General features: G+C 42.2%; 1 protein-coding gene across 2 annotated transcripts in view; it reads right to left on the bottom strand.

The window, feature by feature from the left end:
* The window catches only part of NUP205 (nucleoporin 205), an 84,330-nt gene extending 80,044 nt beyond the window's left edge, over positions 1-4,286 (bottom strand). Inside the window, exon 1 of one of the 2 annotated variants that reach the window (XR_003426019.2) lies at positions 4,102-4,286. Coding sequence is in view for 1 of the 2 variants with exons in the window: in XM_015073065.3 (XP_014928551.1) it covers positions 4,102-4,129 (28 nt within the window). In the remaining variant the exon portion in view is untranslated. The remainder of the gene's footprint in view (positions 1-4,101) is intronic. The other variant, XM_015073065.3, reaches the window with a different exon arrangement.
* Between the last annotated feature and the right edge of the window lie 19,904 nt (positions 4,287-24,190).

Here is a 24,190-nt window from a genome sequence, read left to right on the forward strand (position 1 = left end):
AAAATCAGGGCACCTGGGTGGCTCAGTCAGTTAAGCATCAGGCTTCAGCTCAGGTCATGTTCTCATGGTTGTGGGTTCCGGCCCTGCGTCAGGCTGGCTGCTGACAGCTCAGAGCCTGGAGCCTGCTTTGGACTCTGTGTCTCCCTTGCTCTCTGCCCCTCCCCCCCCAAATAAACATTAAAAAAATAATAAATAAATAAATAAAAATTCTGACAAAGAGCTGACAAAAGTACATTCTCTTTTCTAAAAGTTAACAATATACAACAGAACCTCTGAAGAACCAATAAATTTCTTTGTATTAAGCATACTTAGCATTATAAGCTGACTGAGTTCCAGAGAAAAATTGCCCCCCTTTTAGGAGACAAGGAGGAATCCATTAACTGGTCAAAAATCTACCAAAAGCCTCATGTCTACTGGCATCCGAAGTCTGTCATTAACATCAATCCACCACAGAAGGTAAGTGCAACAAAGAGTTTTCATTGGTTTGTCTTTCTTTTTTTAAAATTTTTTTTTCAACGTTTATTTATTTTTGGGACAGAGAGAGACAGAGCATGAACGGGGGAGGGGCAGAGAGAGAGGGAGACACAGAATCCGAAGCAGGCTCCGGGCTCCGAGCTGTCAGCCCAGAGCCCGACGCGGGGCTCGAACTCACGGACCGCGAGATCGTGACCTGGCCGAAGTCAGACGCTTAACCGACTGCGCCACCCAGGCGCCCCCATTGGTTTGTCTTTCGTTGGCTAATTTTCATAAATATCTTTCTGTGATCACAAATGAAAAGAGGCTATAAATTCTTCCAAATTACTACTTATGTAGTAAGTAAATCATTTACATCAGCAAATCACATTTATTCACTCATTTATCAAGTACCAGGTACTGGTGAGCTTACAGTATAGGCACCAAACACAGTAATCATGTAGCCAGACATAAGGGTAATGTCGAACGCGGCCAAGTGCGATGAAGGAGAGGTACCCAGGGCAAGAGATCACAGAAATTGAGGAACCTGACCTGGTCAAGGAGGTCAGGGAAGGCAAGGATTCCTTGAGTAAGTGATGATTAGGACAAAATCTGAAGATGAAGAATGGAGTTAACTGAAGGGTAGGAGGTAAAGACATGCATTCCAGAAGAGAGGACAGCGTGGGTTCCCATGGTAAAAGGGTACACTGCACTCCCAAAGAAGTGAACAAGCCAAGCGCTAGAGTTCAGAAAACAAGGGTAGGTAAGGGAGGCAACCAGCACAGCAAGCAGAGGTCCCTAGCCCACGTTAAGGATGTTGGTCTACACCCTAAAAGATCAAACAAGATAAAGACTTTAAATGTCTGCTTAGTGCTTAGTGAAACAGAAAAGCAAGTTAACCTTACTGAGAGCTGTTTACAAGGACGGGAAGAGACTAGAGTGAGTAGAGGAAGAAGGGGTATGGAAATGGTACCAGTGAATAGGGACAAATATCTTGAAAGGTCTAACTGTGAAAAAGAGTAAGAGGACAGTAACTGGAACGAGGCATGAGATCAAGATCAAAAGGGGCTAGCCAATGACTGCCAGTGGCCAGAGGGGGTAAAGAAAAAAGATCAAAAGGGAAGGTAAATGGAAAGAGAAGGTAACAGGGAGAAGGGCATAAAAGGTGGGATTTAACTTAGATACAGGGAAATGGGTAAAAAGGGTACAGACACATCTAGGTTTCTAGGCTTGGGGGTGAACAGAGAGTTCATGCCTATTGGCTTCTATTTTGTTTGTGACTAGGAGGCTGAGGGGTCAGACGGAAGTTACAGATTTCAAGAGTATGGAAAAGGTCCGAACTAGTCACTGCTCTGAACAGGACGGGGGTGACCAGACTGCCGCGGAAGGCCTGGTTGCTTACGATAAGCCTGTACGACCACTCAGCTGGGAGGATGCAGGTCACAATACCAGTAAATCATGCAGCTGCAACTCAAGCATAGGTCTTAGACGCTACAACCTCTATTTTCCCCTGTCTACGTCTGTGTGGTGTGTGTGTGTGTGTGTGTGTGTGTGTGTGTGTGTGTGAGCGCACGTGCACGCATGTGGGGTAAAAAACACCTAACGCAGAATCTGCAATCTGAAACATCTTTAAGTGTGCAGCTCAGTACTGTTAAGGGCATTCACACTGTTATACAACAGATGTACAGATCTTTTTTATCTTGCACAACTGAAACTCTACCCGTTTAACAACTCTCCATTTCCCCTTTCCCTCAGGTAACTAACATTCTTTGTTTCTGTGAGATTTGACTACTTTAGATACCAAACACAAAGGGAATCATACAGTATTTATTTTTGTGACTGGCTTACTTCACTTAACAGAACGTCCTCAAGGGTTTATCCATGTTGTAGCATGTGACAGGATTTCCTTTTTAAGGGCAAATAATATCCCATTCCAGGTATATACTACGTTTTGTTTATCCCACTCATACACCTATGGCTGTTTATATACACATATATGCATATACATACATACGTATATATATAACATATATATATATATAATTTATTCTGACTGTTGGCTGTGAAAAATGTTTCTTTTCTATGGTGTCAATTACACACTCCTGTCACAAGTCCTTATTATACAATGTATACTCTTTGCATTAGTGGGTAACTCCTTTTCTTCCTTTCTTCAATAATTTACATTTACTGATAGTTAACTTGGGACATGTACTAAAGAAGGGATATAACCACACATACAACATGCAAGCCCTGCTTTTATGATTACATCTGGGTAGGAGACTGGGACGGCAATATTAAGAACAGAACTTCATTACCAGGATCCATATGCATATAAACTTGATGTAATAAAATGAATTAGGTTGCACTTGTAGTTTAAGTACCTAAGACTGGCTTACCATCATTTGTTGTACAACCTTGGGGAAATTACTTAAACACCCTAAGCCTTTATTTCCCAATCTCTATTTAACAGCAGCTACCCCACAGGTGTACAAAAGGGATTAAATGAGACAATGCAAATAGGATACATAGTACAGTGACTGGGGCATACCAGGTGCTCAACAAACACAATCCTTCATCATTATAAAATAATTTATGACCGTGTTTCTGAAATGGTTTGATTTGAAAAACTCACATTTAGACAACTTTACAAGGATATCAGTCCTGTGGAAAGTAGAACGAGCACCCCCACACATACACCAAAAAAAAAAAAAAAAAAAGACTGCACAGACAGGAAAAGAAAAAGGGCCCAGTAAATCTCACTCGAGTGAGATTCTCTACTAGCACTTACCACACAGAAACGCTCTTAATTAAACCGAAGAAGCTAACCTCATTCTGGGCAGGAAATTCTCCGCTTTCAGAACCTCTCTACCCTGGGCAGGATTTGGGGCATCCTTGCCCCGCCCATTAGGCGCCAGGAATTGTGACAATCAAAATGCACCCAACTCTTTCAAAAGATTCTGGAGGCGGTACCGCCCAAAGTTGAGAATCACCAAAAGAGAACCCACCCCAAATCTTCCGGAGGTCCTTTTACTACCTTCTGGGTCCTATCCCGCCCAGATCTGCTCCAAAGGCAGAGGGGTATACGGGGGCGCGCCCCACATGCGCAGAGCTGGGAGTCACCTGCTGAGTCCGTGGCACCCCCACCCCAGCCACCTTCCAGATTGCAGACTTCATAATCCAAGATCCTCCCTTCCTACAGGACCGCTCAACATCCCTGAGGGGCTGCGCTGCCTTCTGAGGTGCTAGCTTTCAGCCTGCGCTCCTGACTGATCATTATCTCGAGTCCTCCGGCCTCACTGCCGGAGACTTGCGTATCTTGGCGAAATCCGAGCCACCGACACAAAATGGACTGGGGAGTTGAAGGAACAAGGCTCAGCCCCGGGCCGCAAGAGACTGAACGCCGGGTTCCAGTGGACCAAGCCTACTTGCCTCCACCCTAAAACCCCAACTCGAGGACTGGAGCCGCAACGCCGACGCGCGCCATTCAAACTGGAGAGGGGTGGGACTCTAGGCCCAGAGCGAGGGAAGAGCAGACACCATCCCAAAGCGGAGGCCTGGACTGCGAGGAACCTCACAGTCCGGATCTCTCCCTGAAGAACCGGACGTTGCCCTGCCCCACAGTTTCCCTTCTGCCCCAGTTGCCCTTACCCGAATTTACCGCCAACAGCGTCGCCATCTTGGAGGCCACTAACGGAGCCCTCCTGCCGCACGGAAGCCCCAGAAAAGGGTGAGGCTGCCCAAAGCTATGCCTGAACAGAGAGGTACCACGCTGTCTCGGAATGGCACGCTCGACACACTCCGGCGGACGAAGACTTAAAAATCTGCCCTAGGTCACATAGGTCACTTTTCGCCGTGATATTCTCATTCAAATTAGGCGAGGGCAACCCGTTCCGAGACGCGAAGTCCTCAATATGACGTTAGTCGTGCAGTGCATTCTGGGACTTGTAGTTTCTTTTTAATGATAAATAAAGTTTAAGCGCAACAGAAGGCTAATTATTGGAATTACGGCTCTTTATGATATTAAAAAAGCCGTAAACTCAAGTCATTATCTCTATGTCAAATGAAATATTCCTTGCATCTCTCTCTTACTTTGAGGAGTGTAGTGGGGTGCAAGGTATCTAAATCTCAAAAAGCCATTTATTTGATCAGTTACAAACTAGGTTTTCATTACATTTCAGTATGTCAAGCAGACTGCGTCAACGTAGTTGCATAGACTGAAACAAAGTGAAACAAATGATAACTTTTCATTATGACATTTTCAAACGTATACAAAAGTAGAATAACGAATGCCCAACTTCAATCAGGTGGCCAATTCCTGTACTCCACCCCTAACACAAGAGATATTTTTGAAAAAATTTCCAGACAGATCATCTCATAAATACCAAATATTTTTCTACCTCAGCACCCCCAAATCTCTGGATCTTTTTTCAATTATTAAATTTTAGTTTGCTAATTTTCAGATTAAAATATAGTCATTACCATTTACTATCATATGCCAGATGTTTATTACAAATTTGACATTATTGGACAAGGTAATAATTATTATGTCATCTCATTTAATCCCCTAAACAATCCCGCTAGGTAAATGGTGTAATTATAGCTGCTTCTCTCAGAGATGTTCCACATGCCTTACAATTTCAGTTTGTCAACTCCTCTAGCATTCCACTGAGGCTGAGAGGAGATAAGAGTTTATATTTCTATTTCACTGTTGGAAATCAGAATTACATAACGTAGACACAATCAAAGCACACATATTCATTCTTTTGAACAAATAGTATTCAGTGACACAATGTACATTAGGTGGAACACAAAAGTCACTGATGAGTTGTTTGAAAGTCATTGTTTATATATAGACACAGATGCCAGACTACCATCAAAGTGGTTTTTAAGGAGTGAAGGGGAAGAGAGAATGAAAAGGCAAAGCGATATTTCCCGAAGTTTAGCGTGAAAGTGAGAAAAATATTGAGCAGAAACTTGGCAAAGTGGCATTTAAAGATTTTCTCTCTCAGCACAACTATTACAAACCCCCCTCCTCCCTGCATGCCCACACACTTCCCTCTAAGTAGATCACTTTGCTTTCGATGAAGAAACACTTCAACTTCCCGCAACTCCTCCCACCCACCATCACACTTACAAGGATCCTTTCACAGGTTCCTCAATCCATAGCAATTGGGATACTGGGATATTGCCATCATAGCTCTCCTCAAACTGCTCTCAGTGTGGTCACTGATGGTCAACTAATTCCATGGGCACTTTTATGAATTTCTTAGAAATTCTTTTGTTTCTTTAATGTTTATTTTTGAGGGGGAAACAACAGTGTGAGGCAGGGAGGGGCAGAGAGAGAAGGAGACACAGAATCCGCAGCAGGCTCCAGGCTCTGAGCTGTTAGCACAGAGCCTGATGCAGGGCTCGAACCCAAGAACCATGAGATCATGACCTAAGCAGAAGTCAGACGCTTAACCAACTGAGCCACCCAGGCACCCCAAGAGTTTCTTAGAAATTCTATTTCTCCTTGACTTATGGGGTACCTGCTGGTTTTCATCCTATCTTTCTAGTTCTTTTTATGTTTCCTATGTGGACTTCTCTTCCTCCTCTCACCCATTAGATGTAGCTCTTTCTGTCATTCCCCAAGCTTGTTTCCTCATTCCACATGCTTTCTCTGGGAAACCTTATGGCTTCTTACTACCAGCTGTTCACTGCTGAATTCTGTATTTCAATCTGTAGTTCAGTCCCCTCTCCTGGGCTTCAGATTTGTCTATCAAGCATGTCAACTTCACATGTCTACTGATTGTCACACGGCCATCTCAGAATCAATTAATCTGAAACTCAAATTAGCACTTTCCTCTGAAAATTCTGCCACCTGTATCCAGTCGATTGCCAAGGTCAGAAATCTGGGAGTCATTCTGTATGTTTCCTTCAATGGCCAAATCCTACTCATTCTATCTCATAGATATTTCTGGAACCCTTTTTCTTTGCTCTGCACCCTGTTGCCATTGTTCCATTCGGGTCAAGCTCCTTACACTTGTATTTTGCAATAGCCGTCTCACGGGTCTTCCTGATTTCCATCTCATCCTCCTCTCATGGGCATCAAATTGATTTTCAAATACACAAATCAGATTATGTACTTGCTCTAATCAAAATTAATCAGTGACCTATCACCTAACAGTAATATTTGAAAACTTCTGGATTTTTTTAAGGTAGGCTCCATGCCCAACATGGGGCTTGAACTCAGGACCCTGAGATCAAGAGTCACATGCTCTACCCACTGGGCCAGCCACACGTCCCTTGAAAACTTCTCAGCAAGGCACTCATGCCACTTCCTGATCTGATTCAGCCTCCTTCTTCAACCTCCTCATACTCACTCTTCCTCAAGCTCTTTTTGCTGATCATTCTGAACTATTTTCTATTTCCCAATAGACCATGCTTCCTTGTACCACATAGGAATATCTTTGCACCTGCTGTTCTATATGTTTGGAATGCCCTTCCTTCCCTATCCTTTGACCACCCACTAAATTAACTTCCCAAATATAACCCGTCTTCCAAGGCAGAGGGCCTGTGTTAATTCTGCTTCCCTGTGCTACCTTTGATTCCACCAACGAATCTAGGGTTTTCTTTCCCTACATCTGTATTGCACTCTTAACCACCCCATCATAGTCCGATGTGCTATAACGATTGTCTCTCCACTAAAACTGTTAGCTTCTTGCAGAAGATGGTTACTAAAAGGCCCCCAATGAATCACACATCCCTGAATTCAAGCTAGTGTGTAATCATCTGCCAAACCGAATCTGGGTGGGCCTTAAGAGTTGCTTGGGCCAAAAAAATGCAGTGGAAGTGATGTTGGGCAAGTTCCAAGGATTTAAGAGGTGTTGCTGCTTCCACTTTTCCTCTTTTGGTGCCCTGAACATCACATACGGAGAGCTGAACTCTCCTCCTTGAGGATGAAAGACCACGAGTGGAGAGAGTAGAGAAGCCGAGCCAGCCTCCACCTGTTCCTGTTATCCCCACTGAGACGCCAGATGCAAATAAGGCCATCTTGGTTCCTCCAGCTGACTGCAACAGGGTCAGTGAGCCCAGCCCAGATTCCAGAATTGTAAGTGAACAGCTATTGTTTTAAGCTCCACTTTTATGGTTTGTTATGTTCAATACACAACTGACTTACTCCTAGAGAGCAACAACTGTGTCTTCTTATATTTAGGTTCCCTGCGCCTGCCACATCTCTGGCTTGCAGTTACAATTCAGAAAAAGACAATTTGCAGAGCCTCATGCTTCTGTGATCTACCGGAATAAAAAGAAGGCACATATAATTGTGGTTAATAGTGCAGACCCTAGAGCCAGGTTTCTTGGCCTCAAGTTCGGTTTCCCTCACTGACCTGTGAAGCCCTCCTTATTGAATCAGTTTTCCCAACTCTAAATGGGGATGATGATAATATTAGTAACCTCACTGAAGAGTTTTCTTTTTTTTTTAATATTTTATTTATTTTTGATAAAGAGAGACAGAGCACAAGTGGGGAAGGGGCAGAGAGAGAAAGAGACACAGAATCTGAAGCAGGCTCCAGGCCCCGAGCTGTCAGCCCAGAGCCTGACGCAGGGCTCGAACCCACAAACTGCAAGATCGTGACCTGAGCCGAAGTCGGATGCTTAACCGACTGAGCCACCCAGGCACCCCAAGTTTTCAACAAGCTTATTTGTAAAGTGTTCAGAATGTGCCTGGCACAGGGGTGGGTGCCCGGGTGGCTCGACTGGTTGCATGTCTCACTCTTGATTTCGGAGCTGGCCCTGAAATGCCAAGTAGGGTGAGAGAAGGGCAAACAGACAGAAGCTAGAAGAGGAGACACAGATGGGAAAGACAGAGAGGGGGGAAGACCTCGGGGAGTAGGGGAGCAGTGACAGAGAGAAAATGAATTATACACTCATCCATTCAAAGTATGAGCTTTTGGGGGCACCCGGGTGGCTCAATCGGTTGAGCATCTGACTCTTGATTTCAGCTCAGCTCATGATCCCAGGGTCGTGGGATTGAGGCCCACGTCGGGCTCCATGCTGAGGATGGAGCCTGCTTGGGATTCTCTCTCTCTTTCTTCTCTCTCTTTGCCCCTGTCCCCCGCTTATGCTCTCTCTCTCTCTCTCTCTCAAATTAAAAAAAAATGATGGGGCACCTGGGTGGCTCAGTTGGTGAAGCAACTTGGTTTTGGCTCAGGTCGTAATTTCAGCTTCATGAGTTTGAGCCCCTTGTCAAACTGTGCCGACAGTGAGGAGCTCGTTTGGGATTCTCTCGCCCTCTCTCTCTGCCCCTTCCCCACTCGTGCTGTCTCTGTCTCTCTCAAAAGAAATAAACTTTAAAAATAATACAATTAAATTAAAATCTTAAAATAAAAATAAACTATTTCTAAGGCAAAATAAATGCTAAAGGGAGGCACAGTAAATGACTAAAAACTAGTTTAACCAAAAGTGCACTGCAGGGGTGCCCGGCTGGTGAGTCACTAGAACATTCAGCTCTTGATCTCGCTTGGGTTGTGAGTTTAAGCCCCACATCGGGTGTACAGATTACTCAAAAAATAAAATAAAATCTTTTAAAAAAACCCACTGCAAAAGTGGAGGCATGCAGCGAGTAAACAATGTGGTTTCTTTGGGGTTGGGGTAAGGACTGTGTCCCAGTTAAAAAAAAATTTTTAGTGGTGGGGAGGAGCAGAGAGAGGGAGACAGAGGATCGGAAGCAGGCTCCACAAGGACAGTAAAGAACCCGATTCGGAGCTTGAACTCACGAACCATGAGATGATGACCTGAGCCGAAGTCGGATGGCTTAACTGACAGCCACCCAGGCGTCCCTGTGCCCCAGTTAAACTGATCTACTTGTCACGTCCCTCAGTGTCCCAACTAGTTGAGTTTTAAATGTATACACTAAGTGCTTTGAGATCTTAAAATAAGGACAGTTATCTCTTATTTGGACTCTGGAAAATGAAAATTAGGTAAAATTACATGAAGGAGGTAGCACTTGATAGGATTTTGTATGATCTTGAAAGTGTATGGGGGTGGGAAATGGGGGGAACAGATCAGTGAAAAAGTGGCAAGGGTTTAGTATTTACTGGGCTGCAACAACTTCTCTGGACAAGGCTTAGAAATATAGATGAGGGGCGCCTGGGTGGCTCGGTCGGTTAAGCCTCCGACTTCGGCTCAGGTCACGATCTCGCAGTATGTGAGTTCGAGCCCCGCGTCGGGCTCTGTGCTGACTGCTCAGAGCCTGGAGCCTGTTTCAGATTCTGTGTCTCCTTCTCTCTCTGACCCTCCTCCATTCATGCTCTGTCTCTCTCTGTCTCAAAAATAAATAAACGTTAAAAAAAATTAAAAAAAAAATATAGATGAGTTTCAAGCTCTGTGATTTTCCATACCCCGCCCAGTGGAGGACCCGACACATGACAGATTCATCACTATGTGTTGACTCCAGTCCATGGCCAGATACGGTTTGCAGATGAGGAACCATGGGATTTGGAGCACTGATGGTCTCTGGTGGAATAGGAAACAAATTTGCACCAGATTTTCCCCTAGAGATACACCAACTACAATGCAGCAAATAGATTTGTGAAGAGCTTCCCCTTCCTAGGCTGCATTATCCCAGTAGCCTCCTGACTGGTCGTCCTGCCTCTGGTCCCACTTACTTCCAACTTACCTTCCACACTGTAACCAGAGGGATCACTTCATCCTCTCCCCAACACACCTTCACATCCTCGTCCCTGACCCGAGGGGAAGTCTACTTCTCAGAACGGCCTACCAGGCTCTTCATGATCTGGCTCCTACTGCCCTCTTCAATTTCATCTCACCTCTACTCAGGCTCTCTTCTTCAGTGACTGCTGCAGCGACTTAAGTAGACATACATTCTCAGCTCCAGCTCCCCAAGACCCTTTACCCAGCCCCTTTCTTCATGGGTCATTCCCTCTGGCTGCTGTATCACATCTTCCCTCCCTCTGAATCTTCGTTGGCCCTCTCCTCTTTGGCCCCCTCAGCTGGTTAGTCCTCTCAGGAAATCACCTTCACCCCACCCCACTCTTACCTGAGGCTAGATTAAATGCCCTCCTGTGTTCTTCCAGAACGTATTAGGAGTTGCCCCAACTTTGTCTGGCTGTCCTTCTGGAACACAGAAGAGTAGAGGTACTCAGTAGGTACCCAATATACATGTGCCGGAAGACTGAGGGTGAGGAAAGGTCAAGTCACTGTCTCATACCCATTACCAGACTATACTGTGGGCTCCTTGAAGACAGCTTCATGAGCCACCATCTCTCTTGCAAGCCCCTGAAAACTCTAGGATAAGAAAGCAAGAACCCTCTTTACCTGATATATAGACTACAACACAGACCTGAAGGGGATACGGTACTCCATATTTCCTTTTATGAGGAGCACCAGGGCTCCAGCTAAGGGATTGGCTGGTTGAGTCCCCTTGAGAAGTTTTCCTATCGGCACGTGTGACAGAAGGTGCATGACACAGAACAGGAAAATGAGTAGTAAAAGTACTGATGGGGAAGTGTGGTATTTGTTGTTTGTTTGTTTTCTTAAAGATGTTGTGTAATTGAAATTTGCTAAGAGGGTAGATCTTTTTTTTTTTCAAGTTTATTCTTTTTTTTTTTCTTTTTTTGAGAGAAAGAGAGAGCACAAGCAGGAGAGGGGCAGAGAGAGAGAGGGAGACATAGACTCCAAAGCAGTTTCCAGGTTCTGAGCTGTCAGAACAGTGCTCGATGCGGGGCTCGAACTCATGAGCCATGAGATCATGATCTGAGCTGAATTCGGTCACTTAACCTACTGAGTCACCCAGGCGCCCCTTAACCTGATGAAAAGGAGTCTGGATTGTACTCTGGGATATGGAGGGCACAAGTGTGTGAGGAGAGTGGGGAATTACTGAGGAAAGCAGAATTCTGTCTGAGTGAGATGACAGAACACAGCATTCATCCCATCAGAAGAACACTCCAAGAGAAACTATGTACAAGAAACAAGAAACCATTAATTGAAATAAACTACTGCACTGTTCAGGATGCGATGTGGCCTCAGAAACAAAGGACAATAGGAAATGTTCCCTAGTGCAGACAAATGAAAACGAAATAAATTTGAAAAAGGGGACTTCAGAGAAAATTCCAGATTAACATGAGGCTGTTGTGTGGGTCGTTTCTCCGCTTCCATTTGGTTTAAGGATGTTCTTCAGTGATGGGTATTTTGTATCTTCTCTTCCCACTTCCTGGCAGAGTTGAGATTCAAGGAAGAGACTGATAAACAATGTAAGATACAGCATGCTGGTGGAGTGGAGGAGAGACTTTTTTTTAATGTTTTTTTAAAATTTTACTTTTATTTTTTATTTTTGCATAAGCGAAAGAGACAGAGTGCCCAAGTAGGGAAGAGAGGCAAAGAGATTCCCACGCTGAACGTGGAGCCCAGTGTGGGGCTTGATCCCACGACCCTGGGATCATGACCAGCTGAAATCAAGAGTCAGACATTCATCCAACCAAGTCACCTAGGCACCCTGAGGAGAGACTTTTAAGACAGGTTGCTTGGAATCTAGATTTCTGCTTTATCATGGGATAGCAAGCAAGTTATTTCAACCTCTCTCAGCCTCAGTTTTCTCACCTATTAAAACATATAATACTTTCCTTGGAATGCTGTGAAAATTCAGTGAAATAACGTATGGATTTAGCAAAAAACACTTAAAAGACATTCAGCTGTAATAATAGGACAATCAGATTAAAGAAGAATGAGGGTAAGATGTGGGAATTAAAGAAAAGAAAAAGGAACCATGGAGTAAGAGTGTCAGATAAAGATACATGAATGCAGTGATAACAATAGGGTAGCATCAGTGTATTCTTTTAAAAAAAATTTTTTAACATTTATTCATTTTTGAGAGATAGAGACAGAGCGCAAAGGCAGGTTGGGCAGAGAGTGGGGGAGACACAGAATCCGAAGCAGGCTCCAGGCTCTGAGCTGTCAGCACAGAGCCTGATGTGGGGCTCAAACTCACCAACTGTGAGATCATGACCTAAGCCAAAATCCGATGCTTAACCGACTAAGCCACCCAGGCTCCCCTAGCATCAGTGAATTCTATTAATGAGGCTCCCACAGTATTAACTCAACCATGGCACAAAACCCTATACATATCAAATTGCACATTTAATAAGCACATAAGTGGTAATAAGACTAAACGCTCTTAAAATTAGATATAAAATTGATGTGGCTGCAGGAAGTCAGAATTTAATTTACGGTGATTTTAAGATTTCAATCTCCAGCCATAAGTAAGACAATCCCAAAGCAAGCTAATCATTTTTAAAATGTAATTTAAGGAAAAAAAAAAAAAAAGTACTGGGGCACCTGGATGGCTCAGTTAAGCATCCAGCTCTCAGTTTCAGCTCAGGCCATGATCTCGCGGTTCATGGGTTCGAGGCCCGCATCCAGTTCTGTGCTGACAGTGCGGAGTCTGCTTGGGAGTCTCTCTCTGCCCCTCTCTCTCTTTGCCCTTCCCCTGCTCTCTCTCTGTGTCTCTTTCTCAAAAATATAAATAAATAAAAACTTAAAAAAAATTTTTAAAGGTACTATCTAGAATTTAAATATTGTTGCTTTTTAGTTTCTGAAATTACAACTTCGTAGTACCTAGAGCAAGACTGGATACTCATTATTTTTTATTGTGAATGCATATACATAACCTAAAGTTAACCATTTTTAAGTATACAATTCTATGTCATTATGTACCTAGAACAGTACATAATATCCCATAGTAGCTGATCAATAAATATTTGTTTAATGACTGACTATACAGGAGAAAAAAGTTGGTACACAAGGCAGAGTTAGATTGAGACAGAAAGAATATCGAGAAGGTTCCAAGAAAAAAAAATCACAAGAAAATTAGAAAAAATGTCAAACTGAATGAAAATTGTACCTCTTGGAAAAGCAAAGCTAATTAGATGCATGTGGAAGAAGAAAACAATAAATAAATGGAAATCAATCAAATAGAAAATGGGAAAAGAAAGAGAAAGTCAATGAAATCAATCATTTGTTCTTAGGGAAAAAATTGATAAATCTTTACCTTGATTGATCAAGTAAAAAAGGAAGAAAAACACAAATTGCCAATATCAAGAAGGAGGAAACATCACTTCAGATGCTACATGCATTTAAAAGACAGCAAGGGCGAGCACCTGGGTGGTTCAGTCAGTTGAGGGTCTGACTTCAGCCCAGGCCATGGCCTGGGCTTGTGGTCCATGAGTTCGAGCTTCACATGGGGTTCGCTACTGTCAGCCTGTCAGCACAGAGCCCATTTCGGATCCTCTGTCCCACCACCTCCCTCTCTCTGTGTCCCTCCCCCATTTATACCCTCTCTCTCTCAAAATAAATAAATTTTTAAAAAACATTAAAAGATAGCAAGGGAATACTATCAACTGCATGCCAATATGTTTGACAGCTTAAATGAAATGGTCAATTTCCCTAACAGACAAAAGTTGCCAAACTAGAAAACCGACATAGCCTTCCTATCCGCTGATAAAATTGAACTGGTAATGATGAACCATTTTACAAAGAAAATTCATTCTAGACTTCTATAGCTTATTTGGCGAATGTGTTAGCAAATGCTCAAGAAATAACAACCCTATACAAAATCTTAGAGAAAACAAAGGAGTAAAAACTTCCCAGTTTATTTTAGGAGGCTGTTTTTAACCTGATAAAGTCAAATACGTTATAAGAAAACTACAGGCCAATATTACTTGTGAACATAGATACCAAAATCCTTAATAGGATAAACCACTAAAAACAGCGAAACACAGTCAGCAATATATAGAAAGGATAATACATCATGACCAAATGGGCTTTAAAAATTCAATTTTAGTAGTTTCTTTTCGATCACAGAGGGACTCTTACTAATTTTATTTTATAAGGCGAGTACGTGGCAAAGAGAATTCTAATGTGTTTACCCCCAGATGCTACTAAGCCAGCAGAAATCTTTGGATAGGCTAGCCCAGGTCCTCTTTCCACAGAACACTGGTCACAAATCTCGGTCTTTTGCTCTTCTTTCCCCAAGAAGCCAAATGGCTCTGTTAACACATTTTTGCCTTATTTTGGTTTTCATTTTTTCCAGAATGAGTCCAATCAGCAACCACGTGATGAGCTTGGGACACACTCTTATCTCTGGATCGGGCTTGGTCTTCCAATTTCTTTTATTGTTTTTAAATTTATTTATTAAGTTTGATAGAGACAGAGCACACCTGTGGGAGAAGGGCAGCGAGAGATGGAGAGAGAGAGAGAATCCCAGGCAGGTTCCGCACTGCCAGCACAGAGCCTCACGTGGGGCTCAAACCTACAAACTGTGAGATCATGACCTGAGCCAAAGTCAAGAGCCGGATGCTTAACTGAGCCACCCAGGCGCCCCAGTCGTGCAATGTCTATAACACATTTGCACTCTCTTAGGATGTGCTATGATCTTCATGTTTGTTTCCCCCCAAATTCAGAGACTGAAGTCCTAATCTCCAATATGATGGTATTAGGAGGTGAATGAGATTAATACCCTTACGAAAGCAGCTCCAGAGAGCTAGCACACCCATTCCACGAGAGGAGGATGCAATGAAAAGTATGCATCCTGGGAGAGGGCCCTCACCTGACCATGCTGACACCCTGATCTTGGCATTCCATCCTCCAGAACTGTGAGAAATATATTTTGGCTGTTTGTGAGTCAGTCAGTCTCTCCTATTTTGCTACGACAGCCTGAACGGACCAAGACAGGGTTGCTTGCAAATGACCATTTCATGCCAACAGCGTAGTCACTATTTTAGCTTATGATCGTTATTAATTTCACTCTCAGATTAATTATTTGGCAAATTAATTGTTTAAAGGCTAACTCACTAAAGAGTTTAAGGGTGGAGACCAACTTCCTCTCCAGCTAACTTGAAGCAACTCGCTGAAGTGCCTGGCTCAATGGAACAGCTGAATGAATGAATTGTAAATCTACGAGGAAAACCTTTTTTTTTTTTTAATGTTTATTTATTTTTGAGAGAGAGAAAGAGAAGGAGCACGTGCAAGCACACACGAGTAGGGGAGGGGCAGAGAGAGAGGGAGACAGAGGATCTGAAGCAGGCTTTGAGATGACAGCACAGAGCCTGACGTGGGGCTCGAACTCACGAACTGTGAGATCGTGACCTAAGCTGAAATCAAGGGTATGATGCTGAACCCACTGAGCCACATTGTTGGCATCCCAACAATGACCGTTTTTTAACCTGATTCCCCAAATCTAGGACATCTTATTATCTTGTTACTATTTTATTAGGCACAATTTCACAAAATGTTTGCTTCCCTTTTTGTAGTGTGTGTGTGTTTTTTTAAGTTCATTCATTTATTTTGAGAGTGGGAGATGCGGGGCTCGAACTCACAGACCATGAACCATGAGATCATAACCTGAACCGAAACCAAGAGTTGGATGCTCAACTGAATGACCCACCCAGGCGCTTTCAGTTATGCAGACATTTCCACTTAGGCCTAACCAAAAGAGGTTAAAATGACCCCTGAATCTGGGCCTCCCTAGAGGGTCACTTCCCCAATAGGCCATCTTAGTTTTCTTGACCTCCGATTCATTTCAGCAGCACCCCCACCCCTAACCTGCTCATGGATTGGTGACCTGATGGAGTTCTGAGGAGCATCTATTTGCTGTTCAGGTAGGAAGCCTGTATCAGCAGCAAGTGGAGACTGTCCAGGGTGAAACCTTGCTTGCAGGGGCCACAGCAGGCCTACTGTCTCCTGGGTACTTTGAATCTTGACTCTAATTGCCGAGTCCTCAGCTGCTCCAATCAGTCCTTCCGGCTGGAGGTGGAACTGTGTTCTTCTATCTAACCTCAACTTGCTGACTATGAAATATGGAGCTGAGTAGCCCAGTTAAACTGGACACTGGCCGGTTAGCTGGGCAGGTGGCTTACCCTCTGCCTCTGTCCCAGCCAGAGTGGGAAGGGCCATGATGCTCAGAAGGGTAAAGACAAGGCTGAGAACAGAGGCAGTTCAAGCGGATGCCGCTCATTACCTGGGAGATGGGTAGAGACCTGGAAACCAATTCCGAGCTGACAGATCTGTTGCAATGGAAGCCCCCCTCTGTTAACAGGGAACAGAGCCTGGGGAGATGGCCCCAGGCTGTGAAATATGAAAGTCAGGAAGTTGTTGCAGAGGGCAGCCTGCAGCCTCACGCTGAGTCTAGGGGTACTACTTTTAGGGAACCATCCCAACCCGGATGATCATAGTGTGATGCCAATTAGCATTAACACGAACGGACTGGGATTTTCAAACTGCAACTTGTGACCCATGAGTAGACCCTGAAATCAATTTATTGGGCCTATTCCTCAACTTCTTTAGCTAAAAAAGAAAGAAAAAAGAAAAGAAATGAAAAATAGAATATACCGAAATATCAGCGTCTGACAAACAATAAGGGATGTTCTGATTTGTAAAAATTTTGGTTCAGCTCAATTTTGTGTAGTGTACCTAGGTCTTCGTACAAAATGTATTTCCAACTAGAGGTCATGTACACAAAGTTTGTTAGCAGTGGCTCTCTCTAATTCCCCGTGCTCTCATTTCCTGCAATCCTAGCAAACAATCTGTTTATTTCTATTTAGCTGCCCTCATAAGAGATGGCTTTAATCAGTGAATACAAACATTCAATGGCTTCATAGTTTTATTTCTCACTGTAGATTAATAAACTAGCATTTTGATTTTACTACTATCAATCTCTTATGAATTCTTGTTAAGCATGAGTCAATTCCCTACCACCCTCACTCCAATGGGTAATTAATAAAACAGATTTCCAAGCCAGCCAGTCTGGAGACTGAGTACCAGAACAGGATTGTATCAAAGCAATGACATCCTTACTGGCCTTTTCCCTGCCCTCCTCACCTGCCTGCCTTTTACCCTTCACCCAGCAGCCACGTAAATCCAGTCTTGGTATTTTCCTGCCTAAAACCTTTAACGGCACGTCATTGTATTAAGTTGAACCAAGTGAAATCGTTAGTTAAAATGAAAATCAGTGATTTTACGCTGATCAACCCAATACTTAAAACGGAACCATCCCAACCCGGCAAGGGCCTATAATAAGGTTTTGTATAAGCTAGACCTAATCTCTTCTCACTCTTTTACCCGTGTTATCTTCATCCAATGGCTTCCCCCTCCCTTTTTTTATGGCAACTCACAATAAGAAATACATTTTACATCATGATCCAGGATCCACATATACATAAGCAAACATAACATGCTTCAGGTCTTGACTGGAACATAATTTCCTAAGAAGCTTTCTTCAACCAACTTGTTCAAATGGATCCCATCCCACCCTTGATTCTCTACCACTGGATCCTATTTAATTTTTATACCACTAGGCGTAATCTGAAGTTCTACATTTACTTATTTGTGAGAAAGAGAACAGCAGTCCCCTGATATCCAGGAACTGACCTGATATAATCACTTAGGCCTTGGTGTTGCTATGAGCTGGCCTGGCACTCACAGCTAGGACTTGATGTCTCCCTGTGGAACACAAACAAGATCACAATATCACACAACATCAACATGAGACAAGGGCACTTTGTGACCATGATAAATCATGACCAAAACAAGATCACTCATAATCGTATCTGAGCAGAGAAAACATTAACATTCTCCAAGCTACAAAATACCAAATATCTTCCCTCCAGCTAATATGACTGTAACTTCTTTCCTGATTACACCTATAGCCTCCATATAAATAAGATTTACTGATATGTCCAATCACAGAATCACCGCCTCTTGTACAGACTAAACCTGTTTCCTGGAACCTTTCCCCAAATTACCTACCCTAACCCCAAATCCTATGAGTCCTTTCGAACACCCTCGTACCGAAATGCCCCACGTTTCCACATAGTGTGGTCTCCTTTGCAGCAATGAGTTAATAAACCCAACTTGTTCAGCCACAAGTATGGTTTCGTGTATATTATTCACCAATGTATTCCCTGGGACTTGCACAGTGCCCACCACTTAAGAGGTGCTTAATATCTTGGATAAACAAATAAAATGGATAAGAATGAGAATAATTAATTACTTAATTTCCACCTTCCTGGGCAGAGGTGGAGGGCCTGTCTGGTGGCTGGCCGATCTTTCTAGGAGACAGTGTTCTACCTTGCTGTGTGACTATAGAGCTATTAGCTTTCATTAACACCCTCCTTAAACGCTTGGTGATCTCTTCTGTGACCATCTCTTCTGCTAGTCAGAGAAGTTCTCAGTCCTTTGAAGCATCCTCAAACCTAATTCTTCCATGACCTTGGCTTACTGAGTTCTCAGCACTTAAATATTTTCTGGACTGCAACCAGCAAAGGTGAAATCTCATCCTTCGACCTTCTGTGATGCTGTTTCCAAGCAAGAATTTCTTTGACAAACTTCTGACGCCCTCATTCGCCACATCTAGCTATGTGTAATATTTTGAGGTTCACTGAGCCTCCATAATTTTTAATGATCTTTTTCTGATTATAACACTAACCCATGCTCATTACAGAGCATTTAGAAAACACAGAATGGTGCAAAGAATAAAAACTGAAATTAGCCATAATCCCACAGGTGAGACCTTGATTTCAGTTGGACATGTAGATATTAACATAAATTAAAAACATACATTCATTTCTTATGTTTTTCACAAGAATATTATGAGCGTTACCTTCATCATTAAATATTCTTCAAAATCACAATTTGCAACTTTGTTATTTCATTCAGAGGACTTTATGTGCTAAGAAATCAAAAGCCAACATACTCAGTGTATGGTCCTAAATGTAGGTAGCTGAACTCTTAATAGTGAATATTTAGATTTCTTCTAATTTTTCAGTGTTACTGCTATAAATACTTCAGGGAACATCTTTATGTATGAATCATTGTCCACATTCTTTAGAAAGGTTTATTAGAAGTAACATTATTAATTTCATACACATGAATTTTTAATACTCTCAATAGATATTGCAAAATTGTTTTAAAGACTTTACATTTCTGGGGCACCTGGGTGGCTCAGTCGGTTAAGCATCCAACTCTTGATTTTGGCTCAGGTCATGATCTCGTGGTCCATGGGTTTGAGCCCCGCATCGGGCTCTGTGCTGACAGCTCAGAGCCTGGAGCCTGCTTAAGATTCTGTGTCTCCCTCTCTCTCTGCCCTTCCCCCCTCTCATGCTCTCTCTTTCTGTCTCTCTCTCAAAATAAACAAACATCAAAAAAAAAAAAAAAAAGACTTTATATTTCTGCCAGAGAAGGTACCTGATTCTCCAACCTTCACCAACACTAAATATTATTATTTTAAAATATATATTATTAGGAAGATTTATTTTTAAATGGTAACTAATTTTTACTTACTTTTTTTTTTTTTTTTTTTTTACTCCTGGTGAAGTTCAGGAGTTTGTTCAAATAAATTTCTTTAAGGATCCAAATACTCCTTCCTACCCTATTTTTTTTAAATTTTTTTTTTAACGTTTATTTATTTTTGAGACAGAGAGAGACAGAGCATGAACAGGGGAGGGGCAGAGAGAGAGGGAGACACAGAATCGGAAACAGGCTCCAGGCTCTGAGCTGTCAGCACAGAGCCCGACGCGGGGCTCGAACTCACGGACCGTGAGATCATGACCTGAGCCGAAGTCGGACACCTAACCGACCGAGCCACCCAGGCGCCCCGTTATTTTTAAAAACAAAATTAAATAAAGCATAATGCCTTTACACTAATGTTGTATAGTAGTTTTCTCACATAGATAAGGTATGTATTGTAGGACCTCCATGACCATGAGCCAAAAACGAGTCAAGTCTGACACCGGCAGACAGTCTTTTACATCAGAACTGTGGTGGAAAAGCCAGGACGTGCAGTTTACACATTGGTATTCTCCATGTTAACTTCAGAATTATTGGTGCGGGAAGAAATTGCTAGGTCATAATTTCAAGGGAACAGGACTTAGAAAAAAACTTTCTATAAATTTTGCTTATTTATTATGTGCTCCTGGGTTAAGCCGTGACTAAGATTAGAGACGTGAGGGAAGGGAAGGAAGTGTATTCCAGACAGAAATTCATCTCTGCCAAAGGTTCAAAAATACCCAGACATTTCCCTGGTGGTGTTTTGCAATTCTTCGTATTTGCATTTTTCTCATAACAAAGACCCTAGCCTGCAGCCAGAGCTATTTTACCCCCTCCAACATTTTCTGAACAAAACTGCCTGGATCCAGATTTCTATTTTTAACCCCCTTGAAACTCTTTTTGAATTAATCACTTGATCTGTGTGTGTGAAATGCGCTCTGAGCTCTGAATAGCTTCAATTATATCACATTCTATTCAGGTAAATTCAATCCAACAAACATTTACTGAGAACCCACCATGAAAAACAAATAATTCTCTTAAAAAGAGGTGTGTAGATATATCAACACCTAACCACAATACTCCGTGACTGTCTCCACGTCCTACAGATGGATATAAAGGACCATAGAAATACAGATAAGGGACAGGAAGAACAACTCCTTTTACCTCCACTCCTTTTGTTGAATGGGTGGATCAAGGGTTTTCAGGAAGTAGAAGAGAAAGAGAAGAAAACAATTTTAGTTTCTTTATAGCTACAGTCCTACCCCTTTCGCAACTTAAGGCTCCTAGTTAGGCTCCTAGATTGATCTGGAACTGAGGTAAGTAGCCAAAGCTTTGGGGCAGATGGCTGCAGATTTAGTGGGCAGCAGGAATGTGCCATGAGAGCGGCCAGATGTGCTGAAAACTAGATCGAATATTTTAAGAGTCAAATGCACGTCTATTTGCCTGTATTTGGCTGTATTTCTAACTTTTTTTTTACTTTATTGAGGTATGATTGACATGTACATTACATACATTACACATGCATGTACCTGTGAAACCATTACCACCATCAAGGTCATAAACATATTCATCTCCTCCCAAAATTTCTATCCTCTTCCTTTATCATGATTATTATTGTTATTTGTGTGTGTGTGTGTGTTAAGAACCCTTAAGAACTACCCTCTTTGCAAATCGTTAGCTATAGGCACTATGTTATATAGCAGATTTCCAGAACTTATTTATCTCACATGATGGAAACTCTGTACCCTTTGACTATCACTCCACCCCCTTTCCACCCCTAGCAACCACTTCTACTCATTGCTTCTATGAGTTTGACTATTTTATCTTATTTCGTTATTGATTTTTTAGAAGTGGGGAGGGGCAGAGGGAGAGAGAGAATCTTAAGCAGGTTTCATGCCCAGCATGGAGCCCGACAGAGGACTCGATCTCACAACTGTAAGATCATGAAATCTAGAGTTGGACACTTAACCAGCTGAGCCACCCATAAGTCCCAAGTTTGACTATTTTAGATTCCACATATAAGTGAGATCAATGGTGTATTTAATTGGATGGATTTTTGCAGGTTATGAAGTCCTCCTTCCTTCATACGTTATCTCATCTGTACTTACACCAAGTGGGTAAATGAGTAATTATTCTCCAATTTTAACAGCTGAGGAAACTGAAGCTCAGACAAGTTAAGTGACTTGCCCAAGACCATCCAGAGAGTGGCCCAGCTCAGCATAAAACATAGGTCTGCTGACTACAAGTTCAGTGCTCTTTCCACAAGAGGAAAGCCCAAACACGTTATAAGGCATGCTGGTATTATCTGTGCACACAGATAATATGTGGCTCCAGCTCCAGCCACTAGAAAAATTGCTCTAACCACTAGAATAATGGCTCCAGCTTCTAGAAGTTTATTTTATTTTAAGTAAACTCTATACCCAATGTGGGGCTTGAATTCACAACCGCAAGATCAAGAGTCACATGCTCTACAAACTGAGCCAGCCCGGCACCCCTCCAGCTTCCAGAATTTTTAAAGTCCCCTTTCAACCTATACTAAAAGAAAGCTAGACTTAAAAGGGAAGGAAGTGGAGAGGAAGCTTTTAGTTATACAATTGATTCAGGCAGAAGATGTAGGCAAAACATAATGCTCTAAAAATTTCACCTGTCTGATGAAAAGGGAGGTAAAGCTAAAGAAGAAAGCTATAAAAGATCGACCACAATAACAGTATCATATTATTATCCTATTTTCATGATGTGATAATAACTATTAGGTAATAGTACATAATACTCAAGTAATACTTATTAAGACACTTATATAGTGCTTACCATATTCTAGGTACTGTTTAATATTTTAGATATGTAAACTCAATTCAATCCTGCCTCTAAGAGGCAGGTATGATTATGATTTCCATTTTATAGATGAGAAATCTGAGGTACAGAGAAGGTAAGTTGCTCCAGGTCACCCAAGCAGTAAGTGATGGAGCCCTGATACACACCCAGACAGCTGGACTTCCCAGGGCCACTTAACCACTTTCCTGTACTGCCTCTTCTGAAGCCTGCAAAACTCCTTCCAGGAACAGCTAGACTTTGCTTTGACCTAAGTTAGGGATGTCCCTCCACAATGTGCTCTCATAACACCCTATACAACCCCTGTCCAACTCCTCACCTTTTCTGTAATCACTTGTTTAATTGTCTTTCTCCATAGTCTCAAAGGTATGGAGGCAGATGCTGTGACTCGCTCATTTACCACCATAACCCAAGCACCTGGCTCAACGCCTGCACCATCATAGTTGCTCAATGCATACTTGTAAAAATACTTATTAATCTAACAAGCTCTTCTGTGTTTACCAGGTACCGTCCAAAGAACAAATATTAAAAAAATCCTAGGAGGCATATACTACATTATTGATAAGGAAACTGAGGCACAGAGAAGTTGAACAAAGTCACAGACGAGCAATGAGTCAAGATGGTAACCGAGGCTGTCTGACTTCAGAGTCCGTGCTCTTAATGACTAGGCTGAATGAATACATGAATGAATGAATGAAACATCTACTTGCATGTACTATATAATCTGGGATTGCTATTCCTTAGGCTTTTGTGGTCAAGCAGTTTTCTTAGTGGCTTCTTCATGGCTTCCTTTATGGCTTGGGTTTGTTATTTTTCACTGGCCTCTTCCAGTGGAAAGATGATGAACATTACAATTGCAACTTGGCTGACTGAAGTACCAGATATTTGTCTCAGTTACTCTGCTTTTTATTTAGTCTCTACAAATGTCTCAAGGTGGAAATAGTTGTCCAAATCTTTGGAAAAGAATTAAATAACTGAATTCTCTCACAGCATGGCAAGATGTCAGCAGAGTGCCAAATAGGAAAAAAAAAAAAAAAAAAGGCTAAAAGATTTATTTTATTTCTAAACATGCAGCGTTATTGTGCTGATATCCTCAGATTCCAAGTAAATTGTGAAAAAATATTGAAATACAATTAAACATACATATTTAAATGTTTAAACAGAAATGACTACTATGACATTTTTACAGCTTATTATTTACTTGGTTTGTTCTATAAAAGCTTATGCCATGAAAATAGGATCCTTGTTTCTTAAAAACTATTTGATACCTATTGGAATACCGGGAGAAAAAAAAATGGACAGTTGGGAAATAAATGTGCCTAAACATATACAGATTTTTCTGTTTATTCAGCAGTCTCTTTCCTGGTATTTCAAGGACTTGGAATGAGAAAAATCACACAGAACAGTGCCCTGAGCAATGGACTTATCATGATCAGGTGTATATTTCCTCCCACTTCATTCTCATCAGAGTGTGAAACATATGGGCCCCTTCAATGGGTAGGACTGGGCCTTGTGGCCCTGCAGGTGCTCATAAATACTTGTTGAAGAGAGAGTAACATAGACGGGAAGATACAGTTCGATATCCCTA

This window comes from Acinonyx jubatus, chromosome A2 (assembly GCF_027475565.1).
Source record: "Acinonyx jubatus isolate Ajub_Pintada_27869175 chromosome A2, VMU_Ajub_asm_v1.0, whole genome shotgun sequence".
Classification (NCBI taxonomy): Eukaryota; Metazoa; Chordata; class Mammalia; order Carnivora; family Felidae; genus Acinonyx; species Acinonyx jubatus.